We start from the raw sequence: 15,240 nt of genomic DNA on the forward strand, positions 1-15,240 counted from the left end.
TTTATTAAATTTCTCTAATATTTAAAACAATTAATTTCTCTAAAATTTTAATTTAATATTTTTTAAAAAAAATAAAGGATTCTCTCGGGGATCCAGTTTTACCACTGTATGCAATGCAAGTAGAAATTTGTTTAGTAGTTACTACTATTACGAAAGAGAGAACTAGAAACTCAAATTCTCTGAATTTGCGTTTGTTATGGAAATATATTATTTCATTCTAATTCGAGCATATACAGAACTATATTCTGTACTAAGCTTTAAGCTAACCGGACAATTGAACCAGATAAACCAGAGTAAACCAATATACATGTGCCAATAGACAGAGAAACAAATCAACAATGATCCGATTAGAATTAATGATACATTTCTGAATCGTGAATAACTAACTATAGACGAAAAGGAAAGTACAGGGTCTTTTATGGAATGTAGTAATGCGGTCGATAATACAATCAACGATTTTCTTACACAAGTAGAACGATTTGCATGTTTTAAAACGTATTACAGTTTGATCTGGCAGTATTTGTTGACCTAGGAAGATTTCTTAAAAGTAATTAGTTTGGTATGATTTAAAACGTTGTAGTGTATTGATTATTATGTATATTAAAATACCACAAAGGCATAATCTATTAGATTTGAATCTTGTATTTTTGATTTTCACCTACAAAATGACAGTAAGAAAATGTTTTCAGTTGAATGGTATTCACTATTCACCAAAGCATCAAGGATCCAGGCCATAGCGAGTCAGTGGCCCATGAAACATCGATCAAACGATGCGTTTTGGTAAGTGTCTGTCTATCTATCGTATTTGTCCCTTGTTGTTTGGACTTTCGACATCGAAATCGAATACTCGAAAAAGGCTAGACTCCGAGGGAGAAATTGAGGAAGACCATGGCTTTGACGGTGGCGAAGAGTGCGTTGGAGGCGATTAGGGAGAAAGGTCTCGGCGGCTTCCTCAGAATGATCCGAGAAGAAGGATTCCTGTTAGTTCTTCTTCGTCTCTCTCATCAATCCTCTTGTCCTCTTCCCTACTTATTTTATTCTGGGATCTCCTTGGATTTGTTTTGTTTAGATCCCGTTAAAGTTTGTAATTGCCAAGATTTTTCGGGTTTTCAAGACATACTTTTGTTTTCTTTGAAGATTCTAGATGAACGCGCGTTTTTGTCTCTGCTTATCTGCCCATTCAGTTGTGTATCCGAGTGTCGCAGGTTGCTTGCAATGAATGTTTATCATTTATTCGGATTTTTTTCACCCATATGTTCAAATCTTCTTAATGAGAAATTGAAAATTAACACTGTGTTTTGATGAACATCAATTTTAGTGGGTGACGGTGATTTTTGAAATTTGGCTCAAATGTTTCTGGTTGCTTATAATTTTTTCTGAGGTTAAGCCATTTACTAATTGGGTCTTTCCATTTTTTCCCCCTCATTACAGGAGATGCCTACCAGATGGGAACCTCTTGTAAGTACCTATCCTTGACATTTAGACATTTGGTGCTTATTTTTTCACTTCTTTAGGGATTACGTATATGATTCAAGTGGTTGTTCAAGAATCCTTTATACCCCAAGCTCGTTGTCATTTTCTTATGTAGCCTTTCCTGTGCGAGCAAACATCATTCTTCAGACCTCACCAATTTTTGAGCTGTTTACTACTCTTTAACTCGAACTGCCGATTTTTGGCATAATTCTGTCAATTCCCTCATAGATGTAATGTAAAGTTGGTTCGGTGATCAATAAAGAAGAAGGATGTGTGTTGTTTTGGAAATGCTCAAGTTACATGTTTGAAGGAATTGACAAAGTTATGCCAGAAGGCATTTCGAGTCGAAGAGAATGAAGAGTTTTAAAATTGGTGAGGTCTGTTTCTCGATAGGGTTGAAACTAGTGTAATGAAATGTTCGCTCACACTGAAAAGGGCATAGATAAGAAAATGGCGAAGTTGGTGTAAAAAGTAGTCCTGAATGCTCCTAAAGCCAAAATTTACGTGCCTCTTAAAGATTTCAGTTTAATTTGGTTGTGTCATTCTTATAGGCTTTAGATAGTTGGTAAATTTCACTGCATTCACATCAATGTAGCGTACAAATCATTTATTTATGCTTGACATAATTAAATGGAGCTTGATTTAACATCTTAGTTTTGATACAGTGATATTATTATATAAACGTGAGATTTTTCAAATATTCAATCCGTGTATTGATTTTGTAAAACTTCTTTTATCAAGTAGTGTCATTTGATTTATAAATTCAGAGTATTGTTCTGCCATGATGGAGAATTATTACTATATCCAAAATTTGGTTTTGCTTAACATGAGGATATCCATCTTTTGTTCGTTGCTGATTCCGAATGTTAGTATGTCGTATAATATGGATGTTTGTTGTGTTTTACATATAATTACACCCTCTTTTATATTTGACCTTGCTACTGAGTAACACTTTCTGATCAATAAAAGTTTTTTTTGTCAATCTTTGATCATTCAAGGCAAACTAAAATACACAACATAGGAGCAACACTTGTTGGTGTCGACAAGTTCGGTAACAAATACTATCAGAAGTTGGGTGATACTCAATACGGTATGTGCATCTTTTTAATAACTTGATGTGTTGCCTATTTAAAATCATGCTTTTGCTAAATAATGATGCCGCTATAGGATTCATGATATCAGTTACTATCCTTTCTGCGAATGTTGGTCGTCCAAGAACTTTTTTATAATTTACTTCAGATGTCTTGTTAGTCTGAATTGTAGCTTTTGGTTTAACCATGTAATTTTTTGTCGAGCCAGCATATGTTATTTGCTATATCACACCATAATTTTAATTACTTAATTGAGTCAAGTAAGAGAAAACGAGCCTTTTAACCTAATCCACCAGAGATTTGATTAGGAAATGCCTAAGTTGTTATCGAGGCAAAATGAAACCCAATCTATATGATAGTTTTGAGGAAATTTGTGGTCAACTCCTCCCTTAAAGGATCTTATCTGTTGAAGATGTAGTGGTCAAACTTTAACTGTGTTTCTACAGAATGTTTAGGCAATGGGCTTTTTAATTTGAAGCATAGTCACTTGCTAACAGGTAGACACAGATGGGTAGAGTACGCATCGAAGGATCGTTACAACGCATCTCAAGTACCAGCTGAATGGCACGGATGGCTACATTTCATCACCGATCACACTGGAGATGAGGTATAATTAAAACCCATTTTAAAATCTGCTATCTCGACTCTCGACGAATTGGTAATAAGTTTGCTTCCTAGCCTGAAAAAAATCCATTGTCTCTCTGTGTTTCAAGCTTCTGAGTCAGAAACCAAAGAGGTATGGGATTGAGCATAAAGAGAACTTTTCTGGAGAAGGTGATGCATACATTTACCATTCTAAGGGACATACCTTGAACCCGGGGCAAAAGAACTGGACTCGTTACCAACCATGGGTACCCACCAAGACCAAGTAGGAAGATGAGCTTTGGTTGATGCTCTTTGAGAAGCTCTCTGAGTGATTTGCTGTTTTGTTTCTCTGTCTTTTTAATAAAAGCTGTTTGGGATCTAAAGCTGAACAATTGGGTTCTGCAGTTGTATAATTGATGCTTTTTCACCATTCTACTTAAGTTTCTTGTGTTTTTTATACCTCTGGAGAGCAGAGGAGAGTAGAGGATTCTTTAATTTTGTAAGAGTAATTCAACTTTATGAAATGACCTTGAATATCTAGTGTAGATTATATCAATTTATGTAAATTACAATGCTGAATGCTGATGAAAGCAACACAAGTAAATGGCAACTATCAGTAATCTCATAATTGAAACAATGATTATCAACTTTGATACAAGGGAGAATTGTGGTTTGACTTCACAAATATCTTCATATTGAGGTACATTGCAAAGATTAGAGGTTTTTTTTTTATATATAATAAAACTCACATATAGAAGTTGAAATTTAAAACAGGAAAATATCTTCCATCGATTTCTTAAATATAGCAGAATGATTTTTTTCTCCAAAACGGATTTTTTTTCATAAATACAAGCGGTACATGATACCTGGCTGTTTGTGATAATTTCTTTTCATCAGAAAAAAACATGTTTTAGTGGGAAAAAAAAATTAAAATGTTTCTTCTTCTTCTTTTGTCGTTTACGGTCAATTTGTTTGTCGTTGCTGTTTGTAATTTTCTCGGCAAGAAAATCCAAAACTGGAATTTGATTAAACAGAAATAGATCCAAATTCAGTATTCAATTTGCTTTTATTTACGCTAAAACACTATCAAGTCTATAGTATTTTTCTTATAATTGGAAAACAGTATCCTATTTAACCCCAAAAAAATTGAAAAACAGTATCCTAATTTGAAAGATCTACTATTTAAAGCTTGTTTCACTGTCCCGTTACAGTTATTATCACCCTGGCATGATTGTCCTCTCCCTTCCTCACATTTCTATCCTCTGCGAATTTGAAGCTCGTTGAGCTCAAAACCAAAGAAGTCAATCGTAGGAACCCACAGCGAGATCTTTATCTGTGGTCTCGTTGAACAGATCACACTCACGAATCTCGGGCTCCATATCAAGCTTCCGTAGCCATGGGGTTTGATTCCGAGAAGCAATCGATCTCTTCTGCTAAACAGGTTTCGCACTTCTTGTTACACATCCTCTTTTGGTATTTTGTTTCCCCTTCTTCATTCGATTTTGCTCGCGAGCTGGGTTTTGTTTGTTCGATTCTTCTCCCGGTCGATTTAAGGGCTCGAAAGAGTTTTGAATACAGTAGATAGGTTAGGGTTTGGCTTGATTTTTTTCTGAGTGGGAAGAGAAATGTGGATGTTTCTGTAACGTGTGGAACTTGCGAAATTGGGATTTCATTTTCAAACATGAAATTAAATCAAATTTTTAAACGATTTTGTTCAATTCCACAATCCCAACTCTGTCAAATCGGTATCAAGTCACTTAGTTACCTAATAATCGAAAATTTATATTGAAAATTTCTGAAATTATAGTCCTCTGTAGGTTGGTGATTCTTCTTCAGGTGGGATAAGCTCAGTGAAGGAACCTCTGATAAAGGAGAACCACAGCCCAGAAAACTTCTCTGTTCTTGCAGCCATTCCCCCGTGAGTTTTTCTCTCTGTCGTTTTCCCTTGTTTGGTAGTCATTAATACTAATTAATAAAACTGTGGTCCCAGAAAAGATTTTGATTTCTATTCACAGTTTATTGCCAATATTTCTGCCAAAAACTAGTGAGAAGCTGTTAGGTGTGAACATTACAGATTCGTCGAAAAGCATGCTAAGAAGTCATTTATTGCAGGTTTCTCTTTCCGGCTCTTGGAGCGTTGCTTTTTGGTTACGAAATTGGTGCAACATCTTGTGCAACCATCTCCATTAGGGTAATGGCTTTACCTTGTCTGAAACTGTGCATAGGTACTGGAGTTCTACTTAACCACCGTGTCTTCAGCTGCTGTTTTCAAGCTTGTATATCATGAAGCTGTGTACGTGGGACTAAGATATCCCACTTAAATGACGCTATTTCATTGTTTACACCTGCATTCTGCAGTGCCATTGTGTTCCCTTGAATTTCTCCTGCATAGTTGTTTGTTATGCATGTGTACTTGTTCAACTGTCTAAGCCGTTTACAATTCTGTTAATTACTCTGCTTTTCCTTCCTGTACAGTCGCCTACGCTAAGTGGAATTTCATGGTACAATTTGTCTCCAGTGGATGTTGGTATAATTGTGAGTCTATGATTCACCTTTCTTCGTTCTTGTTCATGTTGGTTACTGCATTCTTGTTTGTTACTGTCTCCTGCCTAGAGGAACTGTGGTCTTTCTTGTGGAAAGAACGTAATGTTCCTTACAGTATTTTTAAAATTTTGTGCAGACTAGTGGCTCACTTTACGGTGCCTTGATTGGATCCATTGTGGCTTTCAGTGTTGCCGACATTATAGGTTTTGTTTTTTCGAATTTCTTCATCTGGTTACGTAGCAGCGTCTCCATCTGAAAAAAGTTGAATTGTTGGATTGCTTTTTCAAGGAAGAAGAAAGGAGCTGATTTTGGCTGCATTCGTATATCTTGTTGGAGCCATTGTGACTGCAATAGCACCTGTCTTTTCTGTCCTGATAATTGGACGGCTTATGTATGGCATCGGAATTGGACTGGTAAGATGAATCGTGAATTTTTAGTGTCTTCCTGCTAAAACTTGTGTATGCCCGTGTGATCTTCCAGTTGCGGATTGCTTTTTACTGTTTAATCTACACGAATCAACTTTTACACAAAATAGCTACTTGGTAGAAATATGCTTATCTCTATTGCTCATCATGTGTCAATATCCGATGCATCCACATACAATACAACTACACATATATTGACTAACCTGGCAGTGTATGCATTCTTGAATACGTTGATTGGTTCGTGGAATTCGGGACAGCCTGAGATAGATTTCTTCGTCTGTATATTGGTCAAATTAAGATATTTTAACACCATGTATGAATCCATGCAGCTATGGATTACACTTTTTAGCACTTTTCTTAACTTGAAAGTTGTTATGTTCCCTTATATTTAGACAATGCACGCGGCTCCAATGTATATTGCGGAGACTGCTCCGAGTCAAATACGTGGACGGATGATATCACTAAAAGAATTCTCCACTGTCCTTGGGATGGTTGTAAGTTCTCGAATCTAAGGATTTGGAAATTTATCGCTGAGTTTGAAATTACAGAATTGATTCTCTCTGTAATGAAGCCTTTTTTTCCACCAAATTAATCTGACACATAGAATTTTGTGAAGGGAGGTTATGGAATCGGTAGCCTTTGGGTTACGGTTATTTCTGGTTGGCGTTACATGTACGCAACAATTGTCCCTTTGCCAGTTATTATGGGAATTGGCATGTGTTGGCTACCAGCATCTCCTAGGTGGCTCTTACTGCGCTCTCTCCAGGGAAAAGGGAATGTAGAGAACCTTCAACAGGCTGCAATCAGGTCTCTTCGCCGCCTTAGAGGGTCTGTCATAGTTGACTCAGCCGCTGAACAAGTAAATGAGATCTTGGCCGAACTTTCCTCTGCGGGTGAGGATAAAGAAGCTACACTTGGTGAATTATTTCAAGGCAAGTGCTTAAAAGCTCTCACTATAGCAGGAGGTTTAGTCTTGTTACAACAGGTTGGTGCAGTCAATTTATCAAAATGTCCTTAGGAAAAAGAACAATAGCTAAATACTGTATATAAATGTTTCCTTTTCATATGGCAGATAACCGGGCAACCAAGTGTACTTTATTATGCACCATCAATACTACAGGTTTTCTTTCATCTCTAATCCAGTTGTCTTTTTTTTTTTTTTTTCACTCGGAAGAAACTCGTGAGAAAATCTTAACTTCTTTGTTTTTACCACTAACATTACCTGTAGACTGCCGGCTTTTCTGCTGCGACTGATGCAACTCGGATCTCAATCCTGCTCGGTCTATTGAAGGTATTCATTTTCTTCCATCTGGTTGGGCTATGAAATATTGGAGGATTGATACGCTTTGCAGTAAATGTCTGGTACCAAGTTTTTATATGAAAGCTAAGAACATTTAAACCGTTTCATCCTTGTGAACTGAATTTTTCTGCAGCAAAGCTACTTGTATTTTTCCTTTCGAAGACTTGACGTGGTCCTTTGCTCTTGTAGTTGCTAATGACTGGAGTTGCTGTTATAGTTATTGACAAACTTGGAAGGAGACCTTTACTTCTTGGTGGTGTTAGTGGCATGGTCTGTCCTCTGACTTCTTCAGTCTTTCCTTTTCTTCTTGTCTTTTCGATTACATGAGACAGAAAACCTAAATAACTCGGAAATTTAGCCTCTTGTGTATCTTTAATTGTTTAACAGGTGGTTTCGTTGTTCCTCCTGGGATCCTACTACATCTTTTATAATACTGTACCAGCTGTTGCTGTAGTTGCATTGCTACTGTATGTGGGTTGTTACCAGGTTAAACCTTTTTACAGATTTTTTTCTGATCAAAGTTCATTTTTGGCTACGTTTAGTGTGATATTTTCTTGTGCGATCTTAAAGATCTGCCTTCAATCTTGCAGTTATCCTTTGGCCCTATTGGTTGGCTGATGATTTCAGAGATATTTCCCTTAAAATTAAGGGGTCGAGGAATCAGCATAGCAGTGCTTGTGAATTTCGGTACAAACGCTCTTGTGACATTCGCTTTCTCACCTCTAAAGGTAAAGATCCCGGAACCATGAAACAACTTTGCTGATTTGCTATATATATATATATATATATATATATCTTTAAATAGAACTCAGCTATAACTTTGGAAAAGCATGTTTAACTAGAGGTTCCCCATTTAGATCTCAGCTAACCAACTCGAAGATTGTTTCTGAGCTGATTACAGTGATCGTGCACTAGATAACACGCAAGAAAGCCTTATCAGTAATCCACTATTTCTGTTTAGGTGTTGCTGTGGATTTAACTGTGAACACATACATATATCTTGTTAGTTCCATAATATCTTCCGGTTTTTCCCCTGGGATCATCGACTTTGAGAGTTTTTAGCTCACCTTGGTATTTTTGCTGCAGGAGCTGTTAGGAGCTGGAGTATTGTTCAGTGGCTTTGGAGTGATATGTGTATTGTCTCTCTTCTTCATATACTTCATTGTTCCTGAGACAAAGGGTCTCACTCTTGAAGAAATTGAAGCCAAATGTCTCTAAAAGGATTCTCACCTTAGCTCCATTTTCTCTGCTGCTTCATTGTTTGAGGCTCTAGATGGCAAACGCAGGAACCGCAGGTGGCGTCGCTATTTACCGCGAAATTTTACGGTTTGGTTCAAAAAGAAGTGGGGCAGTGCAGCTCGCGGTAAAAGTTTAGTGCGTTGGACAACTTTTAAAATTCGAATGTTTATTAAAATGTAAGAAGAACGCACCTCACCCATTTATATGTTTATTCTATTGCAATTTTGTGTGTCCCTTCTATTTGTTCCATATAAGCTACACTTAATAAATTGTTAGGTAAGATGTAAGATTGAATTGTATTGACTATACGATGGAAATTTTTCTTAATTACTAACTACATTTTGCTTTTATTGTATTGGATATGATGGAAACTGGATTTCTTTTTTCTCAACATGAATGCATTCTTTTTCAGAACAAAACATGTAGCTAAGTGGTTTGTATTAGTGTTACCATCACAAGTCAAAATCCGCAAAAATGAATAAAGCTGACCGAAAAAAAAAATGCATATCCCCAATCAAGTAAAGAGTTACACCTATGATCTAAGTAGACGTTAGCCATATGGTGGAACCAGAGGGTGTGCATAATTTGCTCACCATCGCTCACAAACGGATCCGGGTTCAAGGTTTCGCAGCTACCGATTTCTATCATAAATACTCTGAGTTTTTGGATTTCGTACTCCCGTGTATTAGAGAAGGAAAGATAACATATGTTGAGGATATTGTCCAAGGTCTAGAGAACGGACCTTCTGTTTTGATTGGACTCTTCCACGGTAACAACGTGGGGAAACAACTTATTGCTGTTGCTCGCGAGTGAGTTAATTTTTATTATCAGCCAACGTGGTTATAATTTATTATCGTTAATTCTCTTTGTTTTAAGTTGTTGTCGGAATATTTGTTGTTTATTCGTTCGTTGAAGTCACTTGCATGCTTTTGTTTTTGTTTGTACTAGAGTGTAAATAATTTTGGATTGTGTTTTACTAATGTCTGTTTTGGGATTTTTCCTTTGCTGGGAGATTTCGAAGATCGATTAGACATCTATGTCAACAAAATAGGTTTAAATCCACGTTCGAAGGTAGACGACAACCTGAGACTAAACATAAATTAGCATTATATTTATTAAATTTAATAAAGTTTTATATTTTGTGGTTATAAACTTAGAATAATTTTCCCTCAAGGCCTCAACTATGGAGAAAATGAAGTTCTAATAAAAACGAATAACTGTTAAATCTTTTATCTTTGTATATAAAATACATGCATTTTTTGTTGTTAATTTTTTTTTCAACATAGTATTTGATAAAATAAATACCTGCCGACCATGTAATAAATGATGAAGTGTGGAAGGAAAATGTATTCATTGCAAAAGAAAAAAAAACAGTTATGCGAAACAATTGTGACGTCACTGATTATTATTACACGAAAGGGAAAACAGGAAAAGAAATATGGAAATACGAGAATCTTCTCGTTTTTCTTTCTTTTTCTTTTGGCGGTGTGGCTATGATGACACGATTCACAACAAAGCCCCCTATAAAAATGCAGACGCGTCCTCAACGTTCTTAAGAAAAAATCATCCTGTGCTATCAAAAAACCTAAACCAGATAAAAAAAATGGCGACCACAGGTGGCGAAGCGACAGCGACCAACAAGCAAGTCATACTGCGAGATTACGTCACCGGTTTCCCCAAGGAATCAGACCTCATCTTTAACGACACCACCGTCGATTTAAGGGTCCCGGCGGGATCCAAGAAGATTGTGGTGAAGAATCTCTTCTTGTCTTGCGATCCTTACATGCGCATTCGCATGGGCAAGCCCGATCCCACTGCTGCTCTCGCTCAAGCTTACAATCCCGGCGAGGTATTCTTTACATATTTGAAGCAGTTGTGGATTGGAAAAATTATTTTATTAAAATGCGGTAACGTTATTCTATTATTTTGACCAGTACGATGTCTCTTACAAAATCATTAAATATTTCCAATGCTAATTTTATGGCCAGTAATTTATTTTCCAATTTTGTGCCTGCTTTGATTTTCAATGTATAAATTTTTTTTTTTTTGTTGCAGCCAATCTATGGGTTTGGAGTGTCTGAAGTGATAGATTCTGGGCACCCAGATTACGAGAAGGGAGATTTAATTTGGGGAATAGTTGGATGGGAGGAGTACAGTGTTATAACTCCAAATCCTTCACATTTCAAGATCCAACACACCGATGTTCCGTTATCCTACTACACTGGGCTTCTCGGTATGTTATCAAGGCTTATCTTTTGGCTCATGCATGTAATTTTTCACTTGGTAATTTCAGAGAAAACAAAAACGTGAACTTGGATAGTGAGAAAGCCTCGCTTTACCATGCTTGATGTGCTTTTCCCTATGATTTTCGGCATTTAACATTGGTCATTATGGTCTGGTCTTGGGTTATAATGCATGCTTCATTGGCACAATCTTCCAATCATGTTGAATAACATTTTTCAACACGCTACAAGTTTCAATAGTTTACTAGTGCTCTTAAAAGCAATGCTCTGTTTCTGACAGGTATGGCCGGTATGACTGCCTATGCTGGGTTTTATGAAATCTGTTCTCCTAAGAAAGGAGAGACTGTCTTCGTGTCAGCTGCATCTGGTGCAGTTGGTCAGCTCGTGGGACAACTTGCAAAGATTATGGGCTGTTATGTCGTTGGAAGTGCCGGCAGTAATGAAAAGGTATTCAGACTTTTCTTGTACTCCATCTGTTGATCCGTTACGCAACATACGTATTTCGATTGGTTTCTTTCGTGTCATGTCTTTGTAAATTCTAACGAGAGAGTGACTTTACCGTCTTTGTTGAGTTTTGTTTTAGGTTGATCTTCTCAAGAATAAGTTTGGGTTTGACGAAGCTTTCAATTACAAAGAAGAGCAAGACCTTAATGCTGCCCTGAAGAGGTCAGTGACTACTTATTTTAATACCGATATCTAATAGCTTCATGTAAAGGAGATTTGACTCAAACCCTATGAGATATTTTTCTCACCAGGTGTTTTCGGGAAGGCATCGATATATACTTTGAGAATGTAGGAGGCAAAATGCTAGACGCAGTGCTCCTAAACATGAAGCTACAGGGTCGTATCGCGGTATGTGGAATGATCTCACAGTACAACCTCGAGGAGCAAGAAGGTGTACACAACCTAGCAACTGTCATCTACAAGCGGGTTCGGATGCAAGGTTTTGTGGTCTCTGATTACTTCGACAAATATTTCAAGTTTCTGGATTTTGTGATTCCTTATATTAGAGAAGGGAAGATCACTTATGTTGAAGATGTAGCCCAAGGACTCGAGAATGGTCCTTCTGCTTTGATTGGACTCTTCCATGGTAAGAACGTCGGCAAACAGCTCATCGCGGTGGCTCGTGAGTGAATAAGACGTTGAGATTTGTTTTTTGTTCGAGAGGAGTTATCACTTTGTGTTGTAGTTGTGTCGGAAGTTTAAGATACGTGCTTACATTTCGCTCTGTTTTTTTTTTTTTTTTTTTTTTTTTTGCAAATAAAGTCTTTTAGTTTATACATCTTTGCATTCCGACGACTGTTATGGTTTTTTGATTGGTAATTGGCCAGACCACAATTTTGATATTCCACAATTTTGAATCTAGAACTCAAATGTCGTTGTTCTGTTGTATATTTAATGACATATGAGTACTAATATTCTGTAACAATTCGTAGTTATTTTTTTATCCAAAAGTAATTATCGATCAGAATCAAAATATAGTAGCAAAATGTTACCTTTTCTTATGTATTTACCAAGGTAATCAGCAGCATTTAGCTAATCATCTCTTTAACATGAACGACCCGAGAACAACGATACCAATGGTCTTGGGGAATTGTAAATGGGCCTTTATTTTATTCAAAATGTGAGCTATGGTTTATAACTAAAGCCCAAGTAAAGGCGTCGTTGCTGGTTCGGCTAATCACAAACCACCACCCCTCTCGCTCTCTCTCTCTCTTCCCAGAGACTTGCTCTGATTATTTCGGTGTTGGAGGAAATGGCGTCGAATCTCCTGAAAGCTTTAATCCGATCGCAGATTCTTCCGTCGTCGAGGAGGAACTTTAGTGTGGCTACCACCCAGCTCGGCATTCCAACCGACGATCTAGTGGGCAATCACACCGCCAAATGGATGCAGGTACTTGGGGGGCGATTGTTGGTGTTCTATGGCCTTAGTTTTGTTTGCTCTTTACTATCCGCAATTAATCTGTCCCGATACTTTGATTCCTTTTCTAATTTGCGTTAATTACTCGGGAAATTACTCTTGTTGATCTCCCCTAGGGTTAGATCGTGTGATTTGGTATGTTTACGATTCGCTCATCTGGTATGACCTTAGTTTTGTTTGCTCTTTCCTATCCGCAATTACTCTGTCCCGAGACTTTGATTCCTTTTCTAATTTGCGTTAATTGCTCGGGAAATTACTCTCGTTGATCTCCCCTAGGGTTAGATCGTGTGATTTGGTATGTTTACGATTCGCTCATCTGGTATGGTAATCGATTCGTTTTTCTGAAACTCGTTACGGTTTCGAGGTTTCGTGAAACTATATTACTGGCATTAATTGGATTCGGGAAATCACAGGGAAGCTTGATTTTGGCTAATTGTCCTTAGTATAAGTCTGTATTCCCGATTCTCTTGATTAAGTGAAGTAAGTTTTCGATGTTAGATCAGGATTCATATTATCTATTTGAATCTTCTTACAAATTGTTTTGGATTTTGGAAATATTACTGCGTTTTCTTCTGCTCCCTGGGGAATCGTAGGGCTGCTATCGATGTGTTTATGCACTCTACGTATATATTTACATCCATAATCCAGTGATACAACATTAGCCAGAGGACTGAGAGTAGAATGGGAGTAGGCAATTAAGAGATAGCTTTAATGTGAGTAGAAAGTGTTCTCATGCTTCCTTGATTACGGTGTTACTATCTTTGATGGCTTATTGCTGGATTATCAGCTTGAAATTCTGGTGCAATCTGTGATATTCTATGCAATTGCGGATCTTATTCTGCAACTCTCAAGTCTAATAATTGAAAAGATAATTCAACGATTGCATGGCATTTTCCTTCTCCAATAGTTAAACCATCACTATCATTAGCTTAATACCTGACGGTCGTCGAACCATTTCCTTCCACTGATGAATTTTGTGAGGTTGAAAATTGCCCCGTGTTAGTTTACAATTAGTTTTACTTTGTTAGTCAACAGATTCATTTGAGTACTCGTTTATGTTGGCACTTCTCTTTACTACCAGGAGTTTTTGTTTGTGTCAACTTGACAAAAAGGCAGATCAAATTGCTCTGGTTAGTTGAATGCACCCGTGCCATAGGGGTTTCTTGTGGGTTCTTGCAACGAAATTGTTCATCACATACTATTCCTAGTTAAAGATGGCACCTCTGCTCTCAAAGAAAACTGATTCATTTTAGGGAATTTTAGCTTTCTGGTGATTATGCCAAATTTCAGTAGTTCTTTCTGGTAAACTATAAAGTTTGCGTCACACATATTTTCTTTGGCCGCTTTCCTGGTAATCTTTCATAACGTGGTTAAGGATCTTATCTGTACAGGATAGAAGCAAGAAGTCACCAATGGAACTGATCAATGAGGTTCCACCAATCAAAGTTGATGGAAGGATTGCTGCTTGTGAAGGAGGTTTGTCTCCTCTTCTCATCAGTGGCTTCAGATATTTGATTTAGTGATTTTGCCAAACTGGAGATTGATTTATAAATCAACTTTGCTATAACTTGCAGACACCAATCCGGCCCTCGGTCATCCGATTGAATTCATATGCCTCGACCTAGACGAGCCTGCGATCTGTAAGTACTGTGGCCTTCGTTATGTTCAAGATCATCATCACTAAGACAAATATGAAAGTAAGATCTCTGGTGTCTATCTCCCCTTTCTCTATTGTATTTTCAAGTTTGTTTATCGCTTTTGTGATGCTCTGGCAATTTCATATGTAATAAAGGATTTGATCAAAGTCGGGTAAGTGTGATTTTGTTTGATCTCACTTCCACTCGCGTCAGGTAGCAACATTCAATATCTGATATCTGTGTCTTTTCCATGCCGCTCAAAAAAGGCTTGGGGATTGCTAAAGCCAGTGTTGATTATTGACTCTCTTTTTCTTAACTCGTAACGACCATTTTTGCCACCAAGATTTAATATGATTTTTAGTTTACAAAAATGAGTTTAGTTTACAAGATTTTTTCACAACTTTTTAAAGTTTATTAATGGGGTTGTGAGCAGTCTACATAATGTCAATTGTAAATTAAACGTTGAGCTGTTAAGTCTCGAAAAAAAATAATCAATTAACAAACCAAAGCGTCAAACCATTCGAGAAATTATGAGCCCAATAACAGATTTTACTAGGCTTACTACGAGGATGATATCGGGTCCATAAAGCCCACTATTATGGCCTAAAGTAAATATCAAATCGGAGAAATTATGAGAATGAATCATTATAGGCCACTAAAAGGCCGTTAAAGGGCCAATGATCGGCCGTTAATGGACCAATGATGGGTCTCTAATAGGCCGTGATAAGGCCAAGATGGGCCTCAAGTAGGCCGTTAATGGGCCTCTAATAGCCCAATAATGG

The 15,240-nt window shown here is 37.2% G+C and overlaps 4 protein-coding genes across 4 annotated transcripts; all 4 read left to right on the forward strand.

The window, feature by feature from the left end:
• The first annotated feature begins 794 nt into the window (after positions 1–794).
• LOC18023157 (probable NADH dehydrogenase [ubiquinone] 1 alpha subcomplex subunit 12) lies at positions 795–3,710 on the forward strand. Its single transcript, XM_006408279.2, has 5 exons — positions 795–980; positions 1,432–1,458; positions 2,472–2,563; positions 3,062–3,171; positions 3,278–3,710. Exons 1-5 carry the CDS (start codon positions 889–891, stop codon positions 3,434–3,436), a joined length of 480 nt encoding a protein of 159 aa, XP_006408342.1. The 5' UTR covers positions 795–888; the 3' UTR covers positions 3,437–3,710.
• An 835-nt stretch (positions 3,711–4,545) lies between these two features.
• Positions 4,546–8,984, forward strand: LOC18023158 (D-xylose-proton symporter-like 1). Its single transcript, XM_006408280.2, has 14 exons — positions 4,546–4,590; positions 4,967–5,067; positions 5,262–5,340; positions 5,625–5,684; positions 5,830–5,896; positions 5,982–6,106; positions 6,511–6,612; positions 6,735–7,103; positions 7,191–7,238; positions 7,347–7,409; positions 7,608–7,688; positions 7,806–7,904; positions 8,009–8,146; positions 8,505–8,984. Exons 1-14 carry the CDS (start codon positions 4,546–4,548, stop codon positions 8,634–8,636), a joined length of 1,509 nt encoding a protein of 502 aa, XP_006408343.1. The 3' UTR covers positions 8,637–8,984.
• Positions 8,985–10,238: 1,254 nt separating this feature from the next.
• LOC18023160 (NADPH-dependent oxidoreductase 2-alkenal reductase) lies at positions 10,239–12,180 on the forward strand. Its single transcript, XM_006408282.2, has 5 exons — positions 10,239–10,506; positions 10,713–10,890; positions 11,181–11,347; positions 11,484–11,566; positions 11,656–12,180. The coding sequence occupies exons 1-5, from the start codon at positions 10,261–10,263 to the stop codon at positions 12,032–12,034; spliced, it is 1,053 nt and encodes a 350-aa protein (XP_006408345.1). The 5' UTR covers positions 10,239–10,260; the 3' UTR covers positions 12,035–12,180.
• Positions 12,181–12,567: 387 nt separating this feature from the next.
• LOC18023161 (NADH dehydrogenase [ubiquinone] iron-sulfur protein 6, mitochondrial) lies at positions 12,568–14,800 on the forward strand. The gene is made up of 3 exons (XM_006408283.2): positions 12,568–12,794; positions 14,213–14,297; positions 14,396–14,800. The coding sequence occupies exons 1-3, from the start codon at positions 12,657–12,659 to the stop codon at positions 14,503–14,505; spliced, it is 333 nt and encodes a 110-aa protein (XP_006408346.1). The 5' UTR covers positions 12,568–12,656; the 3' UTR covers positions 14,506–14,800.
• The last annotated feature ends 440 nt before the right edge of the window (positions 14,801–15,240 follow it).

Source organism: Eutrema salsugineum, unplaced genomic scaffold, assembly GCF_000478725.1.
Source record: "Eutrema salsugineum unplaced genomic scaffold, Eutsalg1_0 scaffold_13, whole genome shotgun sequence".
Lineage (NCBI taxonomy): Eukaryota > Viridiplantae > Streptophyta > Magnoliopsida > Brassicales > Brassicaceae > Eutrema > Eutrema salsugineum.

Excerpts from the sequence above, each read along its gene's own strand:
- LOC18023160 (XM_006408282.2), top strand. The coding sequence starts at position 10,261 with ATGGCGACCACAGGTGGCGAAGCGACAGCGACCAACAAGCAAGTCATA. Across the intron at positions 10,891-11,180 it reads CTACTACACTGGGCTTCTCG|GTATGGCCGGTATGACTGCC; the intron begins GTATGTTATCAA and ends TGTTTCTGACAG. Across the intron at positions 11,567-11,655 it reads CTTAATGCTGCCCTGAAGAG|GTGTTTTCGGGAAGGCATCG; the intron begins GTCAGTGACTAC and ends TTTTCTCACCAG.
- LOC18023161 (XM_006408283.2), top strand. The coding sequence starts at position 12,657 with ATGGCGTCGAATCTCCTGAAAGCTTTAATCCGATCGCAGATTCTTCCG. Across the intron at positions 12,795-14,212 it reads ACACCGCCAAATGGATGCAG|GATAGAAGCAAGAAGTCACC; the intron begins GTACTTGGGGGG and ends TTATCTGTACAG. Across the intron at positions 14,298-14,395 it reads GATTGCTGCTTGTGAAGGAG|ACACCAATCCGGCCCTCGGT; the intron begins GTTTGTCTCCTC and ends TATAACTTGCAG.
- LOC18023158 (XM_006408280.2), top strand. The coding sequence starts at position 4,546 with ATGGGGTTTGATTCCGAGAAGCAATCGATCTCTTCTGCTAAACAG. Across the intron at positions 5,068-5,261 it reads GTTCTTGCAGCCATTCCCCC|GTTTCTCTTTCCGGCTCTTG; the intron begins GTGAGTTTTTCT and ends CATTTATTGCAG. Across the intron at positions 7,104-7,190 it reads GTTTAGTCTTGTTACAACAG|ATAACCGGGCAACCAAGTGT; the intron begins GTTGGTGCAGTC and ends TTCATATGGCAG.
- LOC18023157 (XM_006408279.2), top strand. The coding sequence starts at position 889 with ATGGCTTTGACGGTGGCGAAGAGTGCGTTGGAGGCGATTAGGGAGAAA. Across the intron at positions 981-1,431 it reads ATCCGAGAAGAAGGATTCCT|GAGATGCCTACCAGATGGGA; the intron begins GTTAGTTCTTCT and ends CCCTCATTACAG. Across the intron at positions 3,172-3,277 it reads CCGATCACACTGGAGATGAG|CTTCTGAGTCAGAAACCAAA; the intron begins GTATAATTAAAA and ends CTGTGTTTCAAG.